Genomic DNA, 25,840 nt, shown 5'->3' with positions numbered 1-25,840 from the left:
CATATCTACACTCTCCTTATGGCCTTATAGTTCAACATTATGTAGTTCTGAAAACAATTTCAATATATTTTTGCTTATGATAGCTGTATAGCATACAGTGCTTTGGGAAGCTAGGAGGGATAAGGGATACGGGATAAGGGGTAAGATAATATGATTAAAAGGATGCTGACTCCCCGAAGAGAAAAAAATGCCCACGGCAAAAGTTTTTGAAAACATGATCTGCCTGCTAAATGTGGCTTAACCTCAGCCCTTTCCTTACCATGTCACATGACTGGCTGCCCTGCTCCTTGGAGACCCAGATTACTGGTTTTCCATGAAATATTGGCCTACGAGGAAGCCGCAGAGCTCCATTACGGCTGCCAGAGTTGTTATCAGTAAATGTGCACAAAATGCTCAGGAACTTCTGTGGGCATTTCTTTGCTTGCTGGCACTGAGAGCAATTTGGGATGAGGCCTTGAAGAAACAGGGAGGATGAAGAAGCCGCTCTATGAGCACTTTGTTCCAGGTCCTATCCTTCCACGTCCCTTTCCACCTGACTCTACCTGACATCTGACAAAGCATCCTGGGCATGGGAAGAGGGGCAGGAGGCCCGACCACAGCAGGTGATACCAGTCAGCTCCCTGCGAGCTGGGCTGGAAGGTCTCCAGAAGTCTCCAGTATGAAAAACCCTCAGGATGGAAAACCTTCAACTGAGGAGGCGATACTAGGAGGGGAGGAAGGAGATGCCTGTTTAGACAGTCTAAGTGGCTCACTCCAGAATTGTGCCCAAGCCTCTGGCTGCGGACAGCAAGAGATGGGGAGAGAATAGGGGTTTCCCTGACTCTGTCATCATCAGAGACACATGATTATGGCATAAGGCAAAAACAAACAAACAAAAACCCTAAAACAAAAAACAAATGAAGGAAACATCATTCCAGACCTAGCTAACCCTCTGTCCCAAAATGATCCCATATAAATGAGAAATGGTTCCTTGCCCTGGACAGAGAGAGGCCTGGGGGGAATTCTTGTGAGAGAAGAGGCATTTCAATGGAGGCTGCTCATGGGTATAAACAAGCACATCTGGACTCAGCCTGTGACCCGATGAGCCATATGCCACAAAGACCTGAAGATGCCCAACACACGATGTTCCTGAAAACACATTCCCAGCAGAAAATGGAACTGAGGCTCATTCTCCCAAGACTCATGAAGGTCTGACATGCAGGTTTTCTAAAAATGCTCATTTGGTGCGAACCAAACTTTTGACCCTTCAGCTTTTAAAGCTAACAACTGCAAGTTATAGAATTCTTTCAGATGCCCTCATTCAGGACTAAACCTCACCTCTGCTTACAAAGGGAGGGGCGTGGGTCTTTTGAGACCAAATAAAAATGATCAAAAACAATTTGCAAAAACTCAATCATCATTAGGCAAAGATCGCCTAACACCCAACACCTTGCTCTAAGTGCTATGAAAGTGGCCAGGATATTTCCTGTTTCACTGGTTTGTTTACAAAAACAAAAATGACTACCCAAGAACACTCAGAGGCCTCACCCAGGGCTGAGGAAAAAGGGTCTTTCTACCCCTCAGCAGGGCTGGCAGACAGGGCTCTAGAGGCAGCTGAACCAGATGTCTGGCCTCACCTACCACTTCCCTTCCCTCCATTGTTCCCCATACCCAGAGGCCAGAGGTAATGGCTACCTTTTCGAGGGGTGGGGAAAGTGGGTGGAGGGCCCAGGGAGGGAGCCAACCTTATATCCCCAGGCAGTGCAACCCCTACCCTTGGCTGAGATGCTGGACCCCAAGGCCAGCACTCCCCTCCGAACCCTAAGGATTGAGGGGTTGGAACTGTCTTCTATGGAATTTGCTAAGGGAGGCAAACAAAGTGATGCCAAAATTCCCTTTCAGTCTGAGCCCTTGTCATTTTCCTTCAATCTCTGCCAGACAGTAATGTTGCTTTCTGGCTTATCTTGAAGTAAAAAGGACCACTTAAAGTTGCCAAAACTGGGTGAATTTTAATTAACTATTTGTTTCCTTGCAGATTCCCCCACTTGGAGGATCCCCCGAAGTAGCCGCTTTAGTAAAGGGAGGGGCCAGGGCGGGCCTCAGCTCCAGTTGCTCTGGTGTTTTTACCTCACTTACAAGAAAGGTTTTACACTTTCTTGCTCATTTGAATTTCAAATTGTCAAAGGTTCAAGCAGAACCTAAAAATACTGATAAGCCTTGGGGACTGAGGCATGGTGAAATGATCTACGGGTATGCAGCCGGAGGTGACAATGCTCTTCTGCCTGCTGTCTGTCCATGGGCACGTTGGCCCTGGTGCACGGGCCCACCAGCTGTCCCAGCCTGTGCCTGCTGCAGCCGGCGCTGAGGCCCTGACAGGTGTGTCCAGGTAGGAGGAAATTCAAAGACTGCTCCTACAGATGTGCATGCGCTCCAGCAAACAAACCTTACCCCAGACCGCCCAAAGCTTCCTGAGAAACTTAGGTAAGGACTCTCCAAATTAAGCACTACTTGCTATCTAAAGTGCCTATTAAAAAAAAAAAAAATGACAAATAGAACTGATCCATGTGTCTGAAATGGCCAGGCAAGCTCATTAGCAAAAAGAATCACGTTTTTCCAGCAAGGTAAGTTTCTTAAAGCTCAGGACAGCTAACTGACCTCATAGCTCATTTGTAAGTACACGCTGGGAGCAGCAGGTGGCCACAGGAAAGCTTGTTGGAAAGCATTAGGGACTTATACTCCCACCAGCAGCAATCCCCGGATTACATCATATCCACCACATCTGCTGACCCAATGCCCAAGGCAGAATTGGTGGCACAGAAATGTATTAAAGGATCTTAATGCATTTTACTTCATCAGGCCCATGGTATAGGCAAAGCAGCTGCAGGTGTTTTAGGAAGAGAATGAGACTACTTCACGTTCTTCTCTATCCCCAGCTCCGCATGGAGGGAAAAGCATCACACTTTAAGTAAAAGAATTGGATCCAAGCTCACGGACTTGGCTGACACAGCACGGGGCAGATGCACAGAGGTCAAGTGCTGAAGGGCGATGAAACTAAAGCCACAGTGATGCTGGGCATCAGCATGTCTGTCTCTTTTTCAAAGGAAAGGAGAACTTATAATTTAGAAGAGCCCACTCGACTATTTAATAAAAACCACTAAGTCATACTGAGACAATTCTGAAACAGAAGCAATCAGCTGCCCCCCATCAATTAAAATGCCAGTTACATATAAGCTAAATTTTAGAACAAAAAGGAGTGTAATAGAAGGCAAAGATCCAAGAGCCCTGTGCTCCGAACTCCTAAAGTAGCTGTACGCACTCGGCAAACGGCTCTCTGGGAGCAGTCAGCAGAGAAGGGAAATGGAACTGTGTCAGAGTCCAGCTTAATGAAACTCTCGACGCTGTGTATACAGACATCATTTTAAAAGTATAAAAAAATTCACCACTCTCAGTATCCTTTAATGTAGTCTCTCCAGACAGCCCCACTCTTGAAGAAACTCTAATGACCTTTTTCCTTTCCTCTGTGAGTATTTGCCCTGTGCCAGTAATGTCCTCTTCCATCACCTAACTCTGGCAGCCTCACTTTACCTGACATTCAGAGAACAAGTCTTCCCACCCTTCATTCTTGCCTCCATCGAGAAAAAACCTATTTCTATTTTTGCAACGGGGGCTGGGGAGGGCCTGGGGGAAAAGGGTGCCCGCACCATGAAGGATACTGTGCCATCAACCCTGACTTGTGTGAGAACTCTCCTCCGACGAGTCCTTTAAGCCCTGAGTACACAAGGAGAAGGGCAGGTGTGGCTGGCTGCAGGTCTACATTATGCTAGGCTGTTTTATCTAGAGAGGAATATATATTTAAAAACTAGGAGAAAACAGCTCCAGGCAGTTTTTGCCACAGGAATAATGACTTGTTTTTTCAAACATCATTTCATTTCAGTAGCTGAAAGCAGCCAGCATTAGCCTTTTGGTACCTAGGGCAGTTTTTAGGATCTAAAAAACCCTAGGAGGTGCCTGCACTCCTGGACGAGTCTCCATGGGCTACAGGAGAATAGTGAGGCGCTGGCAGGAAACTTCTGGTTTTTGGGTGACCTTCTCTTCCTCTCAGCGGGCTCCTGATTTGTTTGGCCTTTTCGTTCAGCATTTCCTTGTCCTTTAAAAGATTATCTTCTCAAACGGGTTAAGTCTCCTAGAAAACCATTTCCAAAGCTGCAGTGCAGACAATAAAAAGGGCCGTACCCACACTACTCATGAGCTACTGAGGGCATGGCCAGGGCCCAGGACTCTCCAGGGAACCATGGCCTATTTAGCCATCTCTGAAGGCTAAACTGGCAAGAGCCAGTATATCCAACTCACAGAATATCCAAGTGGCGATGCCCTCAGGGGTATCAGACTGTAAATGCCAAATGTCTCTTTCTAGAACAACACTTGGAAAAGGAAGGAATATATTCCGCCATTTTTTCTCCCTTAACAGGAGAACCTCAGGTTCTCTTTCTGGATGAATCTAGTAAGAAGCTTGTGCTCGGAAGCCCCCAAGCACTAGATTCAAGTTCCAGCTGCACTGCTTTAATAGATGTGTGGTTGCAAGGTAAGCCATTTAACCTTTTGGAGCCTCCGTTGTGTGGGGGGTTGTTATGGGCATTAAAGCAGCTACTGCATGTGGAACTCATGGTTCAAGGAAGGTTGGCTATTACTGGGGTGGCTCTTCTAGCAGTTGTCATCCCTGTCACCTTACACAGTACAACAAACATACCTGGCTTCAAGGCTGAGAGCCCCTTCCTTTCCTGCACCCCCTTACTCTAGGCTTTCTTTCTGCTCCTCCCTCTTTTATTTCTCAGTCTAGACTCTGGTTCTCTTCTCCTTTGAGAAACTGCTACTGACAACGGAGGATGAAAGAGGAAATCTTCCTCTGAACATATGATTCACAAGTTTCCTCTGTCCCTCTCCACAAACCTGTTTATACAGACTATAAATGCAAGGTAACTGACAGGCTCAGTAAAGATGTCTGTTGAAGATATGCAAATTTTAGAGAAACGTGATTTAAATATATGAAGACTACACAGGGCAGCCTGGAAAGCACTCAGTGATTAGGGATACCATGAAAGAGACCCAGAAACTTTCCAAGGACAGCAGAGAGCAGCTTCTTTGCTCCTGTGGGGGCTTCTCCACAGGTATGGTCAGGAATTCTGCATGCCTCTTTCCTAAAGAAGCAGAGCATATACACTTCCAAGTTTGGTCACGTACTGACATGTGTCAAAGAGCCCTGTGTCTATTTCCCTGAGACTGTCGGGCTGGGAGTTGTAGTGAAAGGATGGGCAAGAGAAAGCAATGGGCTGCAGACACTCTGCAAACAATCTATGTTTTTATCCAAACTGTGCCACCATCACGTCCATGTTTTATGTGCTTCTCTTTAGAATGAAAAGTCTCTCTTGTTTCTTGTTTTCACCACAATACCTCAAACAGGTCATTGTGAAGATCTCAAGAGTATAAGCATTCCTTTCTCTATCTTCACAAAATCTGAGCTTTAAGGTCACAAGTCCCACAACATCTGCTGTCCACTGTTACAAGTGTGTGTGGGGCAAGGTGGGGACAGAGAAGCTGGCTTCTTGATTCTCTGTACTTAAACTTAGTTTATTTAAACACACCTCCCCTTATTCAGTGGCAGAAAATTGTTTTAGCTGCAGATATGAGTTTAAATCTGAAATCAGAATATGGACTCTACATAGTTAAAACCCCCACTGAATGGCCAGTCCACTCCGGGATTCTAGAGACTTCCTATCTGGACGGGTGGTAGGAGCTGACCTCATAGTTCAGTTCCATTTCACTTGGGGAGTGGGAGGAGACAGAGCTCAGATATGAAAACTCCACCAAATGGTTATAGTCTGCTATAAAAAGAACACCATGAATGGAGCCTGAACATTGCTAAAGTAGTGGGACCTTTTCAGTTCTCACCGATGCCATCTGAAACAGCTGACTACTCCCATGGCCCTCTGACATGCTTGCTTTCCCTGTCTTCCTTCTCTTTCTCTGGTAGCTCCTCATCTACTGTCATTTAAACATGAGAACTGTTCAGTGCTGGACCCTCTTTTTGTCTTACCCCACACACTCTCTCAAGGTTTAAAATTCTAACTATATATGCTAACAGCTCTGCAATTTATCTTGTCCCAGACTTCAATCCAGAGCTCCATGCCTCCGTATGCAATTCCTGGATGTCTCAGATGACTTAAGATGTCCAAAATGGAACACTTGCTATTGCCCCACAAACCTGATTCTCTTCCAGTGTCCCCTATTCTAGAACAGGGCCGCGACAAAGCTCATGATACAAACCTGGAGTCATCACTGCTATCTTTCTCTTTCTTCTCATTCAAGAACCAAGTCCTGTGGATCCTATCTCCAAAAATCAGATCTATTCTCTTCATCTCTACTGCTACCACCTAGTCAAAGCCACCAGTATCTCTTGCTAAGGCTACTGTAACAGCCTCTTCCAGGGGCTCCCAACATCAAATCCACCCTCCTCAGAGCAGCTAAAGTGATTCCATATGCCCCCATCTGTGCTAAACACTCTTTATTTAAACTCTTTAATGGTTTCCTAAGAATTACAATACACTTTGCCATCTTAGTATCCTCTCGTCCCTGCTGCCTCTTTTGCTTCCCTTGTGCCATTCACTTTCTTGTACTTTATGTTGTGGACACACTGATCTCCTAACTAAATTCTTGCTTTTTCAGGCCTCTTTTGATGGCTTTTCCTCAAGAAGACCTTCCTACACCCTCTGAGTAGGCTAGCTCTTGGACTCCTCCTACAATCACTACCCACAATTATAATTATAGGGTCATGTGTATAATTTTTCATTTAACTTGTTTCCCTGACTAGTTTCATGAAAGCAATAACCATGCTTCCGTAATTTATCACACATCCCTTGTGCCTAGAACAGTGCATGGTTCAAAATATTTTGGTTGAGTGAATGAGTGAGAGGTTAATTACAAATAGACTGTATTCTCTGAACCTCGAGGGACAAGTAAAAGCCAGTCAGGAGCTCAAGTGACCAAATACAATGTCCTCACTCTGACCTCTCAGCAGCAATTGTCTACTTTTCCCTCCTTACTGAAGTACTTGCCTCTCTTGTCTTCAGCGATAATCGTACTTCTGATTTTCCCCCCACCTCACTGGTTGTTGCTTCTCGTGATACTTTACTGGATTCTCTGCTAAAACCCACCACAGAATGTCTGCATTTTCTCCTTTGATGTTCCCTCCTTTAAGGAATTTCATCTAGAACCAAGGCTTCAAGTATAATCTAAATGTCGATGTCTCTTGAATTTGTTTCCATCCACAAATTCTTCCCCTAAACTCCAAACTCCTATATCCAAATGCCTACCTGACAAGCACCTCCAACTAGACTGGGTTACAGGAATCTCGATGGTTAACATGTTCAAAAGAAGTCTCTTTGGCCGCTTGACTCCTACGTCGGCTCAGCATCTAATCTTCCCTGCCTCTGTGAATGATGCCCCATCCACACAGCTGCTCAAGCCAAACCCAGGACTCACTCTTGATTCCTCTTTCCTTTACTCCTCGCCATCATCTTTTTTTAGTAATCTTGCTGGCTGTTCCTCAAAATGATGTTCTGAATCTGTCCTGCTTCTATCTCATGCAAATGTCCTGTGGCAGGAATGGGTGCAGCCTGCTGATGGAATAAATGGAAAGAAGGCCAGCAGGGCTGGGACGTGATGAGGCCACGCCTCCACCGTGGCTTGCTGGAGCCTACAATGAGTCACCTTGCTTTTGCCTTTGCTGCCCTTCTCCCTCACAGCAGTTAGAGGGATTTTTTTTAAAAAGGGTAACAGACCTGAAATGTGCTTTTTAATATTTGCTAATTCCTCTCTGAATAGGTAATACATGAATATAATAGAAATTCAACTCATATAAAATAATATTCAGCAAAAAGTAAGTTTCCCATTCCTTTCTCTAATTTATCCTCCTCAGAGGCAAAGCAACCACCACTACCAGTTTTTATGTATTCCTGAATCTATACATACACAGGCAGGTATGTTTATTTCCCAGAGGGATATTTTAAAAAATGTAAATGAGACCATGTCACTACTTTGCTTAAAAATCCTCTGAAGCCTTCCCACTACTTTTAGAATAAAAGTCTAACTCCTTGCAAAAGTCTACAAATCCCTCCACCGGGGGTCCCCACTGGCCTCTCTGCTTACCCACTGCGCTCGACCCAACCCCACTGTGCCCTTTCAGATATGCTCAGCTTGTTCCTGCCCCCACCAGGATGTTCTTTCCATCCAGGACACTTTCCTCCCAGCTCTCTGAATGGCTAGCTCTCCCGACTTTTATGTCTCAGGTCAGCACTCACCTCCTCCCAGATGCTGGCCTCCTAGTCCCACTTGCAGCTCCCCTCTGCCCTCCTCGTTCTCTGTCGTTCTTGGACATCACGGCACTTACTCCTATTGCTAAGTATCTCATTTGTTTCCTTGTTCACGGCCTCTCTCCCCACAAGGATTAAAAGCACCATGTGGTCAGTGACTCTGTCAGTTTTATTCCCTGCCATTCCGCCAGAATTCAATAAAGATTAGTGAGTAGACTGAATAAATAATTTGAGTCAACATTTGACTCATTAAAAATAGAGAAAAATTACTACTAGCGATACAAGAATGTTAACTCCGGCAACCGTGCCCCTCACCACGCCCCGGAGAGGCCTGCCACCACACGCTCTATTTCCAAACTACCTGGTGAACAGGGGTACAGTGTGCGCAGTCTAAAAACTATTGTTTGGCCAGGGAATTTTTTTTTTTTCCAGCAGGTTTACTTTCCTGGTTATGCTCTTCTATTGCCATTATTAACATGAGCCAATATTTGTTGAGCTTACTCTGAGAGGCATCCCAGAAACGTCCAAGGTAGCATTAGATGCTCTCCTCAAATAAAAACTTTGTTGTAACTTGTGATCACAAAGAAAGTGAGTACAGATAATGAAAAACTGAACATAATCATACAGGTTCTCACTGACAGTTATTTCCCACTTTACCCTGGTATTTTGGTCAATTACTGCAGATTCCATGGAAAATTAATCCTGGGGTAAGAGTTCAGTTCAAGGGAAAAGCAATTAATTGATGCAAGAGTAGTAACACAAACTGGCCCTTTAATTTGTAAATCTGGAACTCTTCCCCCTTCTTGAGCGAATACGTAACGCTGCAGTGCACAGCTCTGGAGAGCACGTGTCATCCTGCGTATTAATCACAAAGCTGCGCGAACCCCATCACGTGCTGACTCACAGCTCCCATCTCTCAGGGGCTACTGGGAGACACGGTTCTAGAAGAGTGTGTGAGTGTGTGGAGAGCAGCGGCCTGCTGCTGCTGCACAGCAAGCGTCCTTATAATCTACTGAGGAAGGGGCCTGGTCAGCACAACCAAACACTGCTGGGCTGCGGCTACACTAAGCCTCCTTGACCCACAGGCAACAGCCACTGCCTGCCACCTCCCATGCTGCAGCCTAACCGCCTCATCTCCTCCACCGTAACCAGTGTTTTCATGATACTTAACAGAAAATTTAGGACAGAGGAGAGCACCTGACCCCTGTATGGTACATTTTCCCCAGCTCCCCTGCAGCCCCTGAGTACTTTTCTGGAGGATTCATCAGAATAAATGAAGCGGGCCCAGCTGGCTGCTGAGGAAGACAGCCATCGGGGAGACTTACTCACAGGTAGCCAGTGTCATCTGTCTCCCAGTCGTCCACCCAGGCACTGCACACTTAGGCATGTACGACAGTTGGTGAGGCCCATAATCATGCACAAGGAAGTACTCAAAGCAAGTGGGGGTAGTCCTTGTCATCCCCTCCTTCTAACTACGTCCAGGCACTATGGTGGGGCAAAGAATAAACTAGACAGTATAAGGTGGCTCTACCTCTCACCTCCATGGGTGACAACAGAGAAAGAGAACACCTTTCAGCTCTCAGGATGGAATGAGCTGTGGCATCCGCCCAGGATCACACCACCCCTGGAGTAAATGCCAGTGGGAATCCCACACCCACCATACCTTCATTTCTGCCTTTTTCCCATCTCCTTACATTTCCCTTCACTTTTTTTTTCTTCCTCTCTCTCTCCAATACTACCCCCCACCCCAACTTTTCCTTGTTTCTCAAGATGTCTCAGTAGCTATGGTTGCCTTAGAGCAGGCCAAGTTTGGCGATGCTGGTGAATATCTACAACAAGCAGCTTTTATGCGTGCACCTCTCATCCATTAGCAGAGCCTGCAGGAGATGCCTTCGTTTCCTACTGAGTTCTGCCTAGCCCTAAAGAGGGATGAGAATAACGTCTTTGTGAACAAGGAGATGTGGGAAGAAGAGCAATTATTTTAGGCACTTCTCCAATGAATTACGGGGCTGACACACTCATGCTTTTCAGTTTTTGGCCTCTGAACTTTGTTTCAATGTTTCACAGTCCGTCTCGACTACCCACTTCTGCAGTGTGACAGCACCTCTTCCCACTAGCTAGGAGAACGCCGTCTCTCAGCACTGATTCCCCTAGCACTTGTTTCTTTTCAGTGTCTAGGTCTCCCGCCCTTCATGGAGGACCCAGCTCTCCAGCAGCATTTCTTTCAGTCTCAAGGACTGGACAGTTCTAGTGTTCCAGTCCTGCTGGCACCAAGCACTGTGTGAGAGACAACCACTCATGAATATTGTATATGAGGTTCTGGTTAATGGGCAGATGTACTGAGTCGAAGGTGGTCTTCTCTATATCTGCATTCCAAAGGACGGCAGAGCCCCCCAAATGCAAGTTTCCTTTTTGTAACACTAGGATAATATCAACCAACACTGCAGAGGTTGTATTGCTATTTGTCACAGTCTTATTTAGGCTCAATGCCAGCAACAAGATAGCAAAACTTGAAGTGGCAAGACTTTTCTTGGAGTCTGCCTCTCTAGGGCCCAATAGTTGAGCAGTAAGGGCTATTATGCGATCTCATCGAAACCCTGGTCTCCTTAGGTGAAAGCACTTTCCAGAAACAGAAACAAACTTCATTGATATTGATCTCTTAAGAGGAAAGATGCTAGAGAAATCTCATCTAATAAATAAAGGATTCAGGTTCCAGTGTTGGGCTGTCAGTCCAGCAAGGAAAAGAAGCCATCAGGCTCAAGGAGTCCAAAGTATTTACTGGTTATCTGTGCACTGTTTACAGAGCTCTAGTCTAGAGACTGGGTGGAGGAGAAGTTAAAAAAAAAAAAAAAGTCATGAGTTTCTGCCTTTATGACAGCTGGAAATGCACAGGAAGGAAAATTCCTGAAGGACATAAGAAGCAAAGCAAGAAATCAACTGCAAATAGAATCAATACAATCCAGCTATGTGTAATAAATCGGGGACACTGAGGAGAGGTCAACTGCATTAGGAATCTAGGAGGAGATAAGTTTTCAAGGAAAATGAGGACATGGATTAGCACTCAAGAGAAAATGGATGCACATGTCAATAAAAATTAAGTGCCACTGCGTCTCGTATTATCCAGGCACAGTGGGAGACAAAAAGGTGGCGATGCCATGGACCCTGCCCTCCAGAAGCGCCTGTCTAGATGGAGTGACAACTGGCACATGGAACCACAACTGAAAACAGTACACCACCTCAAGTGGTCCTCACACAAATTTTTACCATTAAATGTTCAGTAAGAAGCATCTCTGAAGTGTGGGGTGCAACTCAAGCTGCAGTCATCTCCTCACTGTTCTGGGCACCCCATTGGCCAGTTTGGGGACATGAAAAAGTGGTGGGATCTGGGAGCTCAAAATATGTGGGCTCAAATGCCAGGTGCCCCCTTAGTATTTCTGAGTTACTTAACTTCAAGTAACTTCAAGTTTCACCTCTGCAAAACTGGAGCGCCATCTGTCCAATGAAGCTTTTACAAGGGTCGGCTGATATAACTAACACAGGTGCAGGCATCCAGTATATAGCAATTGCTCAATAAGTTTTTTTATCCCTTCACCCAGAGGATCACAACTGCAATGGTACAAGGTTCACTCATTCAAATGTTTACTAGGCATTATTACACGCCAGGACTGCAGTAGGACCTGGGAGCCACCAAAGAACACGATATGATCCATGCCCTCTAGTGCTTATGGTCTACGAAGGACAAACATGTGACCAACAGCTTCAACATGTTCTGAGAAGTACAGCAACAGAGGCCAATCATGAACTCCACAGAGAAGACTTTTGAGCAGTCTCAGAAGGCGATTAGCAGGTGAAGGGTTTTGGTTAAAAAAAAAAAAGACACCCAGACTTTGTGAGGGCTTCTGATGAGGAAAACTGTAGGCAAGCACTAAGCATGGTCTGGCATTCCTGTGCTCCACCTTGCCCTTGATGTCCCCACACCAGTTCTCTATCTCTGTGAATGGGCTTGCTACTACTATGACTAGGGTGCTGGAAAGCCAAAGCCACCGTGTTCAAATCTTGTAAGGTGTGCAGGAGTGGAAGACGACCCGTGATAGGTCAATCTGGAGGGCAGAGTGAGGAGGAATGAGGACATGTTATACGAAGCTTATTTTATTTCAGTGGAGGAAGTATCTAGTCAGTCCAAGGTGCACGGCAACAAGGCATGTCATACTCCCTGCAGGCAGGAGCTGTACAGGGCACTGCTGCCCAGGGCACTGCTGATGTGGTTTCTGCTGTGTCAGTTCAGGGGGCTGGACTGGCACCAGGATGGGTAACTTCAAATTACTCAAATGCTTAAATTCTACGTCAGAGAGTAGCAGGTTTATTAGGCAGGAAAGAGAGATTGGTATGGTTGCACACAGTAGGTCTGTCACCTGGTAGTCTCTGTGACCTCGAAAGAGCTCATCTTAAGAATTCATGTGCAAGATGAATAACAGATTTTATTCATGCAAATACACTCATCCCCAAAGTCAAGTATTTAATTAAACCATAAATGCATCAAATCATTTTAATTAGACCAAGCAAGCAATGCTATCCTATCTGATAACACGTATGTCTTGTCTGATTTCCTCTACCAATAAAAATTCAAGGCAGAAAAAAGTATATAAAGATAAATAGTGCTAAGGTCCTCTACCTTAACTGTATTCCTTCAGCCAAATATCCCACTGGCAAACCCTCAGGCTGCAACGTGTACCCTGGCTTCAAGAATCTGCATGGAGACTGACCTAGACATTCTCTCGCTCACCTGCCTGGGCCTGACTTCAAATACTACTACAAAAGGACTCTCCCCTAATGTGGCTCACCAGTATGACACATTTCTTTGACTTCTAATTTTTTCTTGTATGTTATTAGTCAACAATGACTGGGCACTCACTATATATAAGCCACATACTTTAACGGGCTATGGGAAGCTACAGAATGACACATGGTCCTGGCCCCTGAGGACTTTAGGATCTAGCAGGGGAGAGCAGATCAGTGGAGAAAGCATGTGTTAAACACTCAGAAGATGTAAATCTCTACATGAAAGAGAATGGAGGAGACTAGATCTGATATAAAATCTTTATGATTGGATCACCTCATTGAAGTTTCCAGTAATTTTATTTGGTCTTAAATTATCTTTGCTATGAAAAATGACCTATTAAGTGTAAGGCAGTATATTAAATGTTGAGGTACATTAGAATTACCTGAACAAAGAAGAACTATCCTCCTCTATCCAGGGGCTCTGAAGTGCTAGTCTCAGGCTTACACCTTTTAAGGGACACTGCTCAAGAGGGAATCACAGTAAGAAGACTGAGAGTGTCTAGCAGTAGACACTCATGCATACAATGCATACAATGCACCGAATACAAATTAGTTTTACACACGTCGAAGGCCCTGGAAAGGACATTGCTTTAGCAAAACTTTGTGAGCAATCTGTTATCAATATGAAAAACAAAAATTAAAAATCCTATTATTTTGACTAACTACTATTTTTTGACCACGACTGGTTTAATTTGGTGACATTCTGCCATGAAAGTTCCATACAAGAGTCCTCAATCCTGAGCAAAGTCTTGGAGGCCAAATTAAGAGGTTAAAAGAATCGAGTGTACTAATTTGGAGGAAAGACCAAGAAATTGTCTGCATACTTCAGAAAAGATAACCTGGATTCAGTGGAGACAAAAGAGAAGCTATTTAAGGAGGGACGGGCAAGCGTATGTGATAAGGAGCTATAGTCGGCGGGGGCTGGAATGTATGATGATGGTACGATGACGGAAGGGCACAGCTGAGAGCAGTCACGCTGGTCAGAAACGCTCCGCAATCCTTGGGTTTTAGATCAAAGCCTGCATGAAATACCGAGACTCGGGACAAAGGTGTGATCTGAGACTAGTGGTAAATTTTCTGTTCTCTGTTTCCTCATTTTTATATATATAAAAAAATAGGGTTGAACTAAATGATTGCTAAGAATCTTTCTAACCCTGGTGGTATTTATCTACCCACAAATTTTTGATTTTGTCTTGTAGTAAAAGCATTTAATCAAACAAAGCATTTTCAAGCATCGCTCAGTGTGGTTTGCTTTCAGTACCTCAAGTGAGAATAACCCTGATTATCTCGGGTATCTTGTTATGATACTGGTTTGAGAAAAAGGAGTACTATAAGATCACCAGCTTTTCCCCACTATATCTATACAGACACATAACATATGACTATGAACAAAGGGAATATGCTTCCAACTGTAAACAGAAATGGATCCGTGGGATGGAAAAACTCGTTAAAGCACAGCTTTATGTTTTAGGCCACATGGTAGCTCACTATGGGCTCTATCATCTGTTTTCAGGGAAAGTATGTGAACATTTCCTATGTTTTCCTAAAATGTAGTCAATAGCTAAAACTATTAAAATTTGTTGGGGTGAAGGGCAGAGATAGGGTACTATAGCTAAATCATACTCCGTGGTAAAAGGCTGAATGCTTTCTACCCAAGATCAATGATAAGGCAAGGAGGGCTATTCTCAACACATCTATTGAAATTAAGTTGGAGGTCCTAACCTGTGCAATAACGCAAGAAAACAAACAAACAGGAATACAGATTGAAAAGGAGTAAAACTGCCTTTAATTGCAGATCACATGATCATAGATATAGAAAATCCTAAGCAATCTAGAACTAATAAGTGAATTTAGCAAGGTTGTAGAATAAAATATCAGGTATAAAAACTGACTTATTCTGAAGTGGCAGCAAAGAATAATCTGAAAATAAATTTTAAAACTCTATTCACATTGCATAATAAATAATTAAAATACTTAATGAATTTAACAAAAGATATATGCTAAAAAATAGAAATCATTGTTAAGAAATTAAAGAAGACTTAAATAAATGGAGAGACATCATGAGTTAGAATACTGTTAAGCTGGTATTTCTCTAAATCTTGTATAAATGAGCAAAATATTTGAGGTATGAACAGATTCTTTACAAAAAATATGAGTGGCTGAAAAGCATATAAAAAAGATGCCTAACATCACTGGTCACGAAGGAAGTTCAAATTAATATACACAGAAATGTAGTACCTGTGTACAGCTAAAATTAAAAAGAATAACAATATCAAATGTTGCAAATTACGGAGAAATTAGAACCTTAATATGCTGCTCAAGGGATCCTCTTAAAATGTTAAATGTACACCGATCATTCAACCTGGCAATCCCACCTCTATGTATCATTTACTCAAGAGAAATTAAAACATATGTGCATGAAAAGATTCGTGCGTGAATATTTATAGCAGCTCTATTCACAATATCCTCAAACTGGCAACAACCCAAAGGTATGTCAACTGGTAAACGGATTAACAAATGTGGTATTATCCAAGAATGAAATACTCAGCATTAAGGAGGAATGAACTACTGATGTTACATCATGGATGAATCTCAACAACAACATGCTAACAACATGCTATGTATGAATGAATTAATAATAAAATCCTAGAAAAAGCAAAATTATACCAACAGAAAGCAGATCAGTTGCTGCCTGGGAATGGGGTAAGGGAGTGTAAGGACTGAAAAGTAGAAGGGAATTTTGTAGGGTTATGGAATTATTCTAAAATTTGAATTTGGTGATGGCTGCACGACTTAAATTTACTAAATAAAACTCACTGAACTGTAAAACAGGTGAATTTTATGGTATGTGAATTGTATCTCACAAAAAATTCTGTAAAATAAACACACATACCCACACCTTGCTGGGCAAAGAACTAACTGAAATTATTTACTCTTGGAAAAAAACAAAAGTGTCAATAATTAATTTCCTTTTGCAATAATTCATTTTTTTCCCCATAAAGAAATATTCTAAGCAGGATAACCTACCCAAATAGCATTGAGAAAGTTATTGTGCTGTTATGGCTGCTAAGATTGGACTCTAGAAGTAGTTACAAATTTGCTATCCAGGTAGAAAATATTTCAGTTCACAGGACAAGGGTCTCCTGGCTAACCAGTCAGTAGGGTATGAGTGGGGGTGTGACAGAGGCTTCAGCAGGTGTGTTCTGCACATTTTGTCTTTTAAAAGCTCAGTCTTTGATGCTCTTTTACTGGAGAGGGGAGAGGTTCCTGTTTCTGAAATCTCTTTACAGCCTTGTCAAAGGACATACGGTAGGCTGGATCTCTAGGATGGTGTTGAACTAATGGGCTATACACATGAAGTTAGTGTTCAGTAAAAGGTTTGATTTGTTTTGCTCTAATATTTCAACTTACAATTTATGGAGGAGCAGCAGAGGGACTAATCTGTTTGGTTTTAGACTAGAGCTCTCATACATTAAAGACTAAATGGGAAATACAGATAGCATACTCTTATTTAGGTAAAAGTATAGTGAAAGGAATGGAGTAGAAAGGGAAAGATTTTCTCAGAATGCCTCAAGATTTCCAATTACGCTTAGCTCTAACTCATGATAACTTCCATCAACAGATTTTATTTTGCCTCTGGGAGGGTAGGCAGAACACCATTTTCTCTTGAGCCATTGGTAACATACACCCAAGCCATTGTCTGAAAGTACTGGAGAAACTTTAGCCTTTCATTGCCAAACTGAGCATAAAAACAAAAGTCCCTAAAGAGCTGGAGTCTTGGAAACCATGTTCACTATGTAACACATGGCGGAGCATGAACTCTCCGTTCAGTGGCAGCAATGATAACACCTACCCTGCCAAATCACTAACCAGGTCATGATAAAGGACCTTAGGTGTTTCCCTGGATAGCAGCATTTTTTGACAGAACCAGGCTAGAACTCTGTACATGGAATAAGGCCTTTCATAAAAACATAACTGCCTCGTTTTTCTTCAGATTCACAGGACAGAATGTCAAATGTTCCTGACAGGTTCAAATCACACTTGGACCAGAGTGAAAATAAAGGCACAGACATGTGAGCTTATTAGTGGTGATATTTGATGCTGGTGAAATTGGCTAGACTTGAAATTTCATGTCACCAACATGTTTCATAATCACCACAGTTCCTTGCCCTACACTGAATCTTAGAATATCACTATTCGTTCACTGTGCAGTCCGCTTCAGTGGCAGGGACAGCTGTGACACATGCATATTCTTTTCTATTTAGTGAATCAGTTCACATACTTTCTAGATCATTCTTCTAAAAAGATTCGACAGCCTCCTGAGCTTTCCTGTGTGATTTAAAAAGAAAAAGTCAAAGTAGATTGTATTGACCATACTCAAAACCAATATCAGTTTACTGCAAACCAATGTCCAAACCCTACAGACTGGGATCTGGATTCTCTTCCCTTCCTTTCTAGCAGTCTCTCCTCACTCAACGCAAAAGCTCCAGCCAGCTGCACAGAAGTCACCTTCAAAATACCAGCTTTGTTCAAGCATTCCCTCTTTTCTCTTACCTGAGGTCCATCCTGCCTTAAAATTGTGGAAGCCTGTCCAGAGTCTTCCCCTTTAAAATTAACCTTTCTTCACCCCGAGTCCGATTAGACATGGTTTGTACCTTAGTGAAAACTCTTATGGTAGGCTGCCCTGGATGCCAGTTATTTTATGCACGATGCCAGTTATTTTATGCCCTGGATGCCAGTTATTTTATGCAACTCCCTACTTTGAATGCATATTAAAATCACCTTAGGAATCCTTGGAAAAGTGGCTGATTCCAGGACTCAGCAAAGATAAGTACAAGATGCATCCAACATAACATCTTGTTATGCTAGAGAGTAAGGAAATGTTGAAGAAGGAAAAAAAAGATGGTAGGGTTGGGGGACATGTCACAAGGATACATAAATCAGCTTGAAGGAACTTCTATTGGCCAAATTTGGGAGAATTCAAGCACCAAAGTACAATAATAAATTATAAACCACTAAAAAGCGAAGAGCTCGTGAGTCCATACCAATAATAGATAAATAAATGGGAGAGGGGGGTTCTCACTTAAAAAAGAGCACTGAATGCCAAGTGGTAAATGTAGAAAGGCTCAAGTTAGAAAATCATCATTTTGCAACTATGATAGTAAAGACTGGTTTAGGCAAAACATGGTAATAAAGTGTTTGCTTACTGCCTGTAAGGTTAAAAATAGTTAACTATACAGTGCAGAAATTGAACAACACCTTGAATGGGTGCGTGAATCTCAACTAACATCAACAGGGAAAGGCTGATGGACATCTGTGCCTCCCTGAGAAGGACACATCATCACTTATGTCATATTCTGGCTGGGATTACATACCCTGAATATCATCATGAAGAAACTAAGACAAACCCAAAACATGCAATGTTCTATTAAAAAAAAAGTGTGGGTGGGTGGGTAGGAGGTGGAGGGACGTTGTCCTTAAAAAAATGTCATTATCATTAAAAGCAAAGAAAGGCTGTGAAAATATTCCAGGTTAAGGGGACATGAAAACTAAATGTAATACCTGATCATGGAATGAATTCTGTATTGTTGAAAAACTGCTTTTATAAAGGACATTTTTGGACCAACTGACAAAAATGGAATATGGATGACAGATTTGATAAAAGCATTGTATCTGTATCAATTTACTAAAGTTGATAACTGCTGTGATTATATAAATGTCCCTATTCTTATGGAAACATTCATTGAATTTTATAGGGATAAAGGGACACGATGTTTGCAACTTATTCTCAATGGTCCATGAAAAAAACTTTTAATTCCCAAATTAAAAATTAAAAACAATACCCGAAGACCTTTTCTGATTTAATTCTTTAGAATAAGGCCCAGATATTCTATTTTTAAAAAAACTTCCCATTGAGAATTGCCTATGGCAGATCTTAAAGCATGGTCCTCAGACCAGCAGCATCAACATCACCTGGGAACTCGTTAAACATACACAAGCATATGGAACCAGCAATCTGTTTTTTAACACACCCTCCATGTGATTCTGATGCCCACCCAAGTTTGAAGCCACTGAGAGCTCCTACATTCTATATTTCTAGCTCCTATATTCCCATAGAACTTAGTAAAATGCTTTATGCATAGTCATATCTCAATAAATTCTTGCTGAATTTAGTCTGACAGTGAATGATAAGGCAGAAATGACCACTGACGTACTTGGAGATGATAAACTATTCTAAAAGTCCCAGCTAAAGTATCACTCTGAATTTCTCAAGTGAATATACAATTTATTTTGAAAGCAATAAAGGAAGTCAGATTACTCAGAAGGTTAGTAAAAGCACTGCTGTCCCAAAAGGGAGCATTATCAGCTTACAGTTTGTAAAGTCACTGTCAATTGAAAATATGTGATAACTTATGCAAACTATTAGACTGGTATTTAAAAATTAATTCTGTGGTTCTGGAAAGCAATGCACAGAGATTAAAAAGCCATGCTGTGTATATCATGCAAGATCTGTTTGGAAAACACAGCAATCGTGAGGCTGTGATGTGACCCAAATTTGATGAGGATGGCCAGATTTCAGAAGAACATCCTTTAGCTGGCATCTGGAGAGAAAGGACTCCTATAATGAGAATGAGCTGACCAATTTGCCTACTGGGTACAAAATGAAACAAATAAGTCTATTTTTATGCAATTCTTTTCTATTTTGAGAAGTTAAACTGTTGAAGATACTCTAGGATGGAGGGTATCATCCCTGCCTCACCACATGCCTTTCTAATTGGCCCCCTGAAAGATTTCACAGGAAAAGGGTGTTACTTTGGTATTGTTGATTTAAAGGTTATCTAGCCACAGCAAAGCAGAGGAGAATTCATCTTCAAAATTCAACTACTTCTCGAAAAGCCCATCGAGTGTCTTGGCAATTAACAATTCCTATCACCTCTAGCTGTTCCCTATGAGAAGGCTCAGAACTCGTCTTACAAATTGCTCTTTTGAAGATCAAAGGGAAGCTGAATGTGTCTGTGTGTGCTCTCCATGAGACTGTAATTTAATAGAATTTTTAGAGAAGGCTTGCTGGCAGTGTTTGGATGACAGCCCCAGGGCAGAGGATTCAGGGGAGCTTGGCCACTCTTCCCTTTGGAGAGTCTTCCCTGTCTTTAATTGGCACCTCATTAGAAATTAATGAAAATGACATCCTCTGTTCTTCCTGCTCTAGGCATCGAATGCTACAAAAAGGCCCATCACAATTCATAACACATTCAATTTATATAGCAATGACTCTTAAGCATTATTTATGAGATGTGAATTCCTTGTCAGCAGTTAATAACCTGTACAGAGTGGAAGGGGAATGGAAAAAAAGATTGTGTGTGGGGGGTGTGTGTGTGATATATATATAAAAAGATTTTCTGCAGTGAGAAGTGTTCTGTTTAAGTTCAAACTACCTTCCTGAGTCTTCACTTTTCAGTAGTAAATTACTGTGCTTCCCCCCATCTAAAACCTTTCAGGGCAATTAAATGTCTGTAACACTCCATGCATCCTCAAGGAAATAACTATACAACTCACCCTTTCCTGGAGAGATACAAGCAGACAGGTAGGAAGAACACATGAGCTATTTGTCAAAGACAGCCCCAGAGGTGTATGTTCCCATTGCTGTCCTTCATCTTTTGAAACATGAGAGTTGACTCAGTCATTTTTCTGGGCACATAAGTGTAATGCTCTCTGTGGGCCAAATTGAACTCCCGGCTCTCTTTGGGAAGGCTACCTTTGGAGGGACTGCAGAAAGCTCAAAACTTTCTTCTCCACAAGACAAATCAAATCTTTCTACAAGTAGACCCTCAGAATTGGGAACAAACAAGGGACTACATGTTAGAACACTTAAAAAGAATGCAAGTCTGTGGCAAACTCAACAAGCACTTAGAAAGCCAGCCTCCTGCCCAAGAGGCAAAGAGCACAACATAGCAATCCTTCCTCACTTACCAGAGACAACTGGGTTGGCTTCACTTAGGAGCATGTGAAATCATCTAACATGTATTTCTAGATTTTTTTATCAGCAGTGCTATTAAGACCTTAGGAAATTAAGTGGTTTGTATCAAAGCTGAAGGGTAAACTGGGAGACTTGGTTAAAACACCTCTGGATCTCTCAAAGCTAAATTGTGAACTCTTAGTGCTTGTCTGACAAGGAGAGGAAGTATTAGCCACTGCCAGAGGCAAGACTGCATACTCCACAGACCAACTGCCTGATCCACTAAGGCAAATCCTACATAACACCTAGGATTCAGTTACTTTCAAGAAGGAAACAAGAACATTAGGCAAAGGAAAATCCCAATTCCAGTTTATAAACAAACAAAGGCCTATGTTATTATCTAAAATGGTTAGGTAGCTTTTGCCACACTGGTGACGGAGTGACCAGCTGAAATACCCCGGTAGTTCCAGTGAAGACCCAAGCAAGAATTTGAACAACAAAAGAGTAGATAAACTCTTTGATATGGGTGAAGGTGGTAGGCATCAGGCCCCAGAGTTTCCTTGGCTACCCAAAGTATTCCCTCCTTGCCTCATCGAGAATGTAAAATGTAAAATGACCTGGCAGGGTTGATCAAGACACAGCCTAAGAATAAGATTCTGGGCTCATCACCTGGGCCATGCCACACACATGAACACAACTGAAGTTTGAAAACTCTGTTGGCAGTCTCTGCCCCTACCTCTTACCCTACACCTCTCTTCTTTAGGAGAAAACTAAATGCCAAGCTAAAATATAAAAACTTGTCTGGTGACAGCTAGACTCCCCAGGCTGGTGCCCATTTTCTGCAGATGAATATATGTTTCTGTGATGTACTACACACGTGTGTGCAACAAACATGACAGAAACAGGAGTTTTAACTTCGTTTCCATGAGAGGCTGGTACTCTCTCATTTCCTTCTTATTTCCAACAGGGCAGATGATTGAGGGACAAGAGCAGCAACAGACGTCTCTTCAGAAGATGAAGGACCTGGAGTAATAATCGACCTTCTAACTGCTGGGAGGACCATCTAGTTCTGACTGCCAACATCACTGTAGGATATCTATGGCTATCCCAGAGATAAAAGGAGGGTTCTTAAGCTCATTCCTAAAGACAAAAGATATACACAGGATTCTCATAGACCTAGGCCTCCAAGTTTGCCTGGTGACAGCTGTCCCATAGAATGATTTTATAATTCTACGCTTTAAAATCAGGAAATAAAAACAGGCACAGGAAAATTATCAATCAGCCTAAATGGTACAGCTATACAATTTTGCTCCTACGTGGTCGAAGAGAGAGAAAAGATTGGTCTAAGTTTTGTTCTACTGTGGGTATGCATAAAATTTTTAAAAATACACCACTGTGCAGAGTTGGTATTACACTGGATAATATAGAAAAAAAGGTTACTTGAAGCTATTTTCAAGGGGGTTAACTGACAATGAATTACGGTTCAAAGAAAATAATTTTCTAATCAAACTTTAATTTAAGAGAGATATGGGGGAGAAATCTTCCATTTATTATACATAGTAAAAAGCTCATTCGAAATTAATTTAATATCTGAATTTTATGGTACATATCCCAGAATTTTGCTGGTTTGGTTAATTTCTAAATAAGTCATCAATGAGAAGGAACCAGAGTAATATGCAGTGGGGAGAAGCTGAAAGCAGTAAGCAGGAAGATTGCAACTAAAGAAATATGTGTCAAGTAGTGGAGGACATTTTTGCCTTTTTTGTACATGCTTAAAAGAATCCTCTACTCCTGAGTTTTCAAACTCCAAACCTATACCTCTCAGGGAGATACTCAGGAGAACAAAAAAGGACTTCAGCCTCTTACAAATAATTCCCAAAGCCACGTGCCAGGGTGTCAGGGACACAGTCTCCGTTATGCCAACGGGGAAGATGCTTACCGCAGCGGCACGATCCCAGTTCCTGCTGCACCAGCTCCAGTTTGGTTTGGCACTGGAAGCACCGACGTCGACTCTTCTGTTTGGATCGGCTGGTTTCCTCGGATCGTTCAGTATTCTCCAGTAGTCGTGGCCGTTTCACTGGCGAAGCCTCATTCTCAGACTGTGAATCTGACCAAAACAACACATTTGGGGGGTCAGGGTTAGTGACTGGCCTAGCGAGCACAGCTGATTAATGTACTGCCAGGCATTCTTCTGACCAGGCTACTTCCCTTTTCCAGGAACTGGACCTGTGTGAGCAAGAGCCAGTTCTGACTGGTCTGGTTTATAGTGCACAAATTGTGACAAGCATGAACTTTTAGGGCTGATTTTTAACAAGCAGGGCCTGACCCAGGAGAGGGGATGGGGCGGGGGAGGGGGCCTCAACAAAAATCAGTTCTATGTTGTTTTTCAAAACAGCTGTCTGTCTCTATGAGGAGACCATTCAATCTGGAAATGAGATCTTCTCTTTGTCTGTACCCCTTGTTTGGGCCCTAGCTAATTACTGCTTGTATTGGTTATCTACCTCTTCTTGGATGTTTGCTTGTCCTCAAGAATAATGTAATTCTTTAGAGAAGGGGCAATGTCTAGCACTTCTTTACACTGCCATGGTTAGCCCAATTCCATACCTAACGGCAGTGTTTGACGGGTGACCCATAATCTTTTCTAGTAAAAATATTCACGTTTCTACTCCTAAATGAATGAAAATCAGGTTCTAATATTGGAAATTATTCCAACTTCATTCAGGGTTACGGAGTATCCTGCTGATTTACCAGTGAGCTAGCTCTCCTATGGCCTCCACGGTGGAGTAGTAAAGAGGCAGCACTTGGTACCACAACCCTAGAGTCGCTGCCAAACTGGCAAGTGAAAGGAGGCGTAGTGTGACAATTTGTGTTTTTATAACCTTAAAAAACTAAAATACAATAAAGTTTATGTCGTAGGCAGGCTGTAAATAACTCTTACAAAAGAAGGCAGCGCTTGGGGGCCCTGTACTCCTGGAATTGCCACCACTGTATACTGTGGATGCACTTCTTGCCAAGGTTCCAAAGTGGTTTGTGTTAAAAAAACAAAAACAAAAACAAAACCTCTGGAAGAGAGTCTCCTAAATAAATCTTCAAAACAGATCTAGATCTACTACTTCTCACCTGCCCCTTATGCTGGTCCAAATCATCACTATCTCATCTAGCCTAGTATAACAGCCTCTTAACTGGTCTCCCTGCTCTCCTCTATTACCCTACAGTATATTCTCCACATAGTAGCCAAGTGGTCCTATTAAAAATCAAGGTAGAATTATTTCACTTCTCTGATCGAAACCCTCTCACAGCTACCCTTCCTTTTCAGAGCAGATGATCTGCCCTCCTCTCATCTCTCTCACCTCACCTCCTGCTGCTCTCTCCTGTTGCTCCATCCACATTGGCCTCTTTATTGTCTCCTACCTTAGGGACTTGGCACCTTCTATTCTCTTTGTCTGGAGCACTCTTCTCTCAGATCTATAAGGGACCTAACCTCTTTTAAGTCACATTTTCTTTTTTTTAATTTATTTTTCAATTACGGTTAACATACAATATATTAGTTTCAGGCGTACAACATAGTGATGACATTTATGCAACTTACAAAGTGATCGCCTTTTCTAGTGAAGTCTTCCCTGATCACTCTATCTAGATCACTCTTGTCTCCCTTTCCTAGAATTTCCCTTCCTCCTTTTCTTGCTTTTTATTCCTCCATAGTATTTATCTTTTAAAATTATCCCCCAGGAGAATGTAAGCTCCTGGAGGGTAGGAATTTTCACCTGCTTTGTTCACTAATATGCCCTCCAGGCCCACAACTCAATATATATTTCTTGAATGACTGAGTCTTCTACTAGGCAGTCCTAATTTTCTATTTAAAGTGACTCTAGTGAGATGCAGAACACTGTTGGCTACATTTCAATGAAGGTTGTCTGTATCCTTTTTCCTGGCCTCCCTCTGTATGAAGAAGATGCTGCACTTTATCAGAGAACACTCACTGGTCCCGACAGTGACGAGAGTAACAGTTTGCTGTTCATGCCCCCCACTCCCACCACCACACTGCACTGACTTAGGGGAGCCATGTACTATCCTTAGCAATTGTAAACTTCATTTTTCATCTAATTTAGTTCTTCCCATCCTACATGACATTTTCTTCCAATACAAGCCAACTAAACAAGGCCTTTGATGAAAACAATTGAAGAACAAGTTCAGCCTATTTTCCAGCTCTGCTGAGAGAAGCTGTCCAAACCTAGTCAGTGTGATGGCTAAAGCAGCCACAGACACACCCGGCCCTCTCCTCTTCCCCCAGGAGAGCAACAAGCAACAATCTAAATGTAAATCATTACAAAGTAGCCAGCCGAAAGGAATTCACCTTATATGAGCAACACTGCTCTCTGGGGTTCCTTTTTCACAAACTAGCAATGATATTATTTGTATTAATAACCCTATTTAGACTTTTTAAAAATTTATATTTTAGTAATAAGAAATTTCTAGAGTAAAAGCTGTAACAAAAAAAATGGTGTTTGTTCTGAGACAAAGTCTTAAACCTGGAGTATCTTTATGATAAATTATCCCACAACTCCGGAGGGCAGCATGGAGAAGAGAAATGGAGGTCCACACAAGGGAGGCAAGTTGAATCCTTTGCATTTATTAACATTGTTAAAATCTAGAGGGCTTTGCCGTGATGCCAGCTTACCTCTAGTGTAAAAGGGCAGCA

At 42.4% G+C, this 25,840-nt stretch overlaps 1 protein-coding gene across 2 annotated transcripts in view; it reads right to left on the bottom strand.

Moving 5' to 3' along the window:
* ZFAND3 (zinc finger AN1-type containing 3) overlaps nucleotides 1–25,840 on the bottom strand; it is a 316,314-nt gene that overhangs the window by 5,593 nt on the left and 284,881 nt on the right. For both annotated transcript variants that reach the window (XM_016152684.2, XM_016152686.2), the window contains one exon: nucleotides 23,081–23,248. In XM_016152684.2, the coding sequence (XP_016008170.1) occupies nucleotides 23,081–23,248 (168 nt within the window). The remainder of the gene's footprint in view (nucleotides 1–23,080; nucleotides 23,249–25,840) is intronic.

Source organism: Rousettus aegyptiacus, unplaced genomic scaffold (assembly GCF_014176215.1).
Source record: "Rousettus aegyptiacus isolate mRouAeg1 unplaced genomic scaffold, mRouAeg1.p scaffold_m13_p_1, whole genome shotgun sequence".
Classification (NCBI taxonomy): domain Eukaryota; kingdom Metazoa; phylum Chordata; class Mammalia; order Chiroptera; family Pteropodidae; genus Rousettus; species Rousettus aegyptiacus.
Note: the sequence above shows the minus strand (reverse complement) of the source record. Positions and strands in the feature narration are given on the sequence as shown.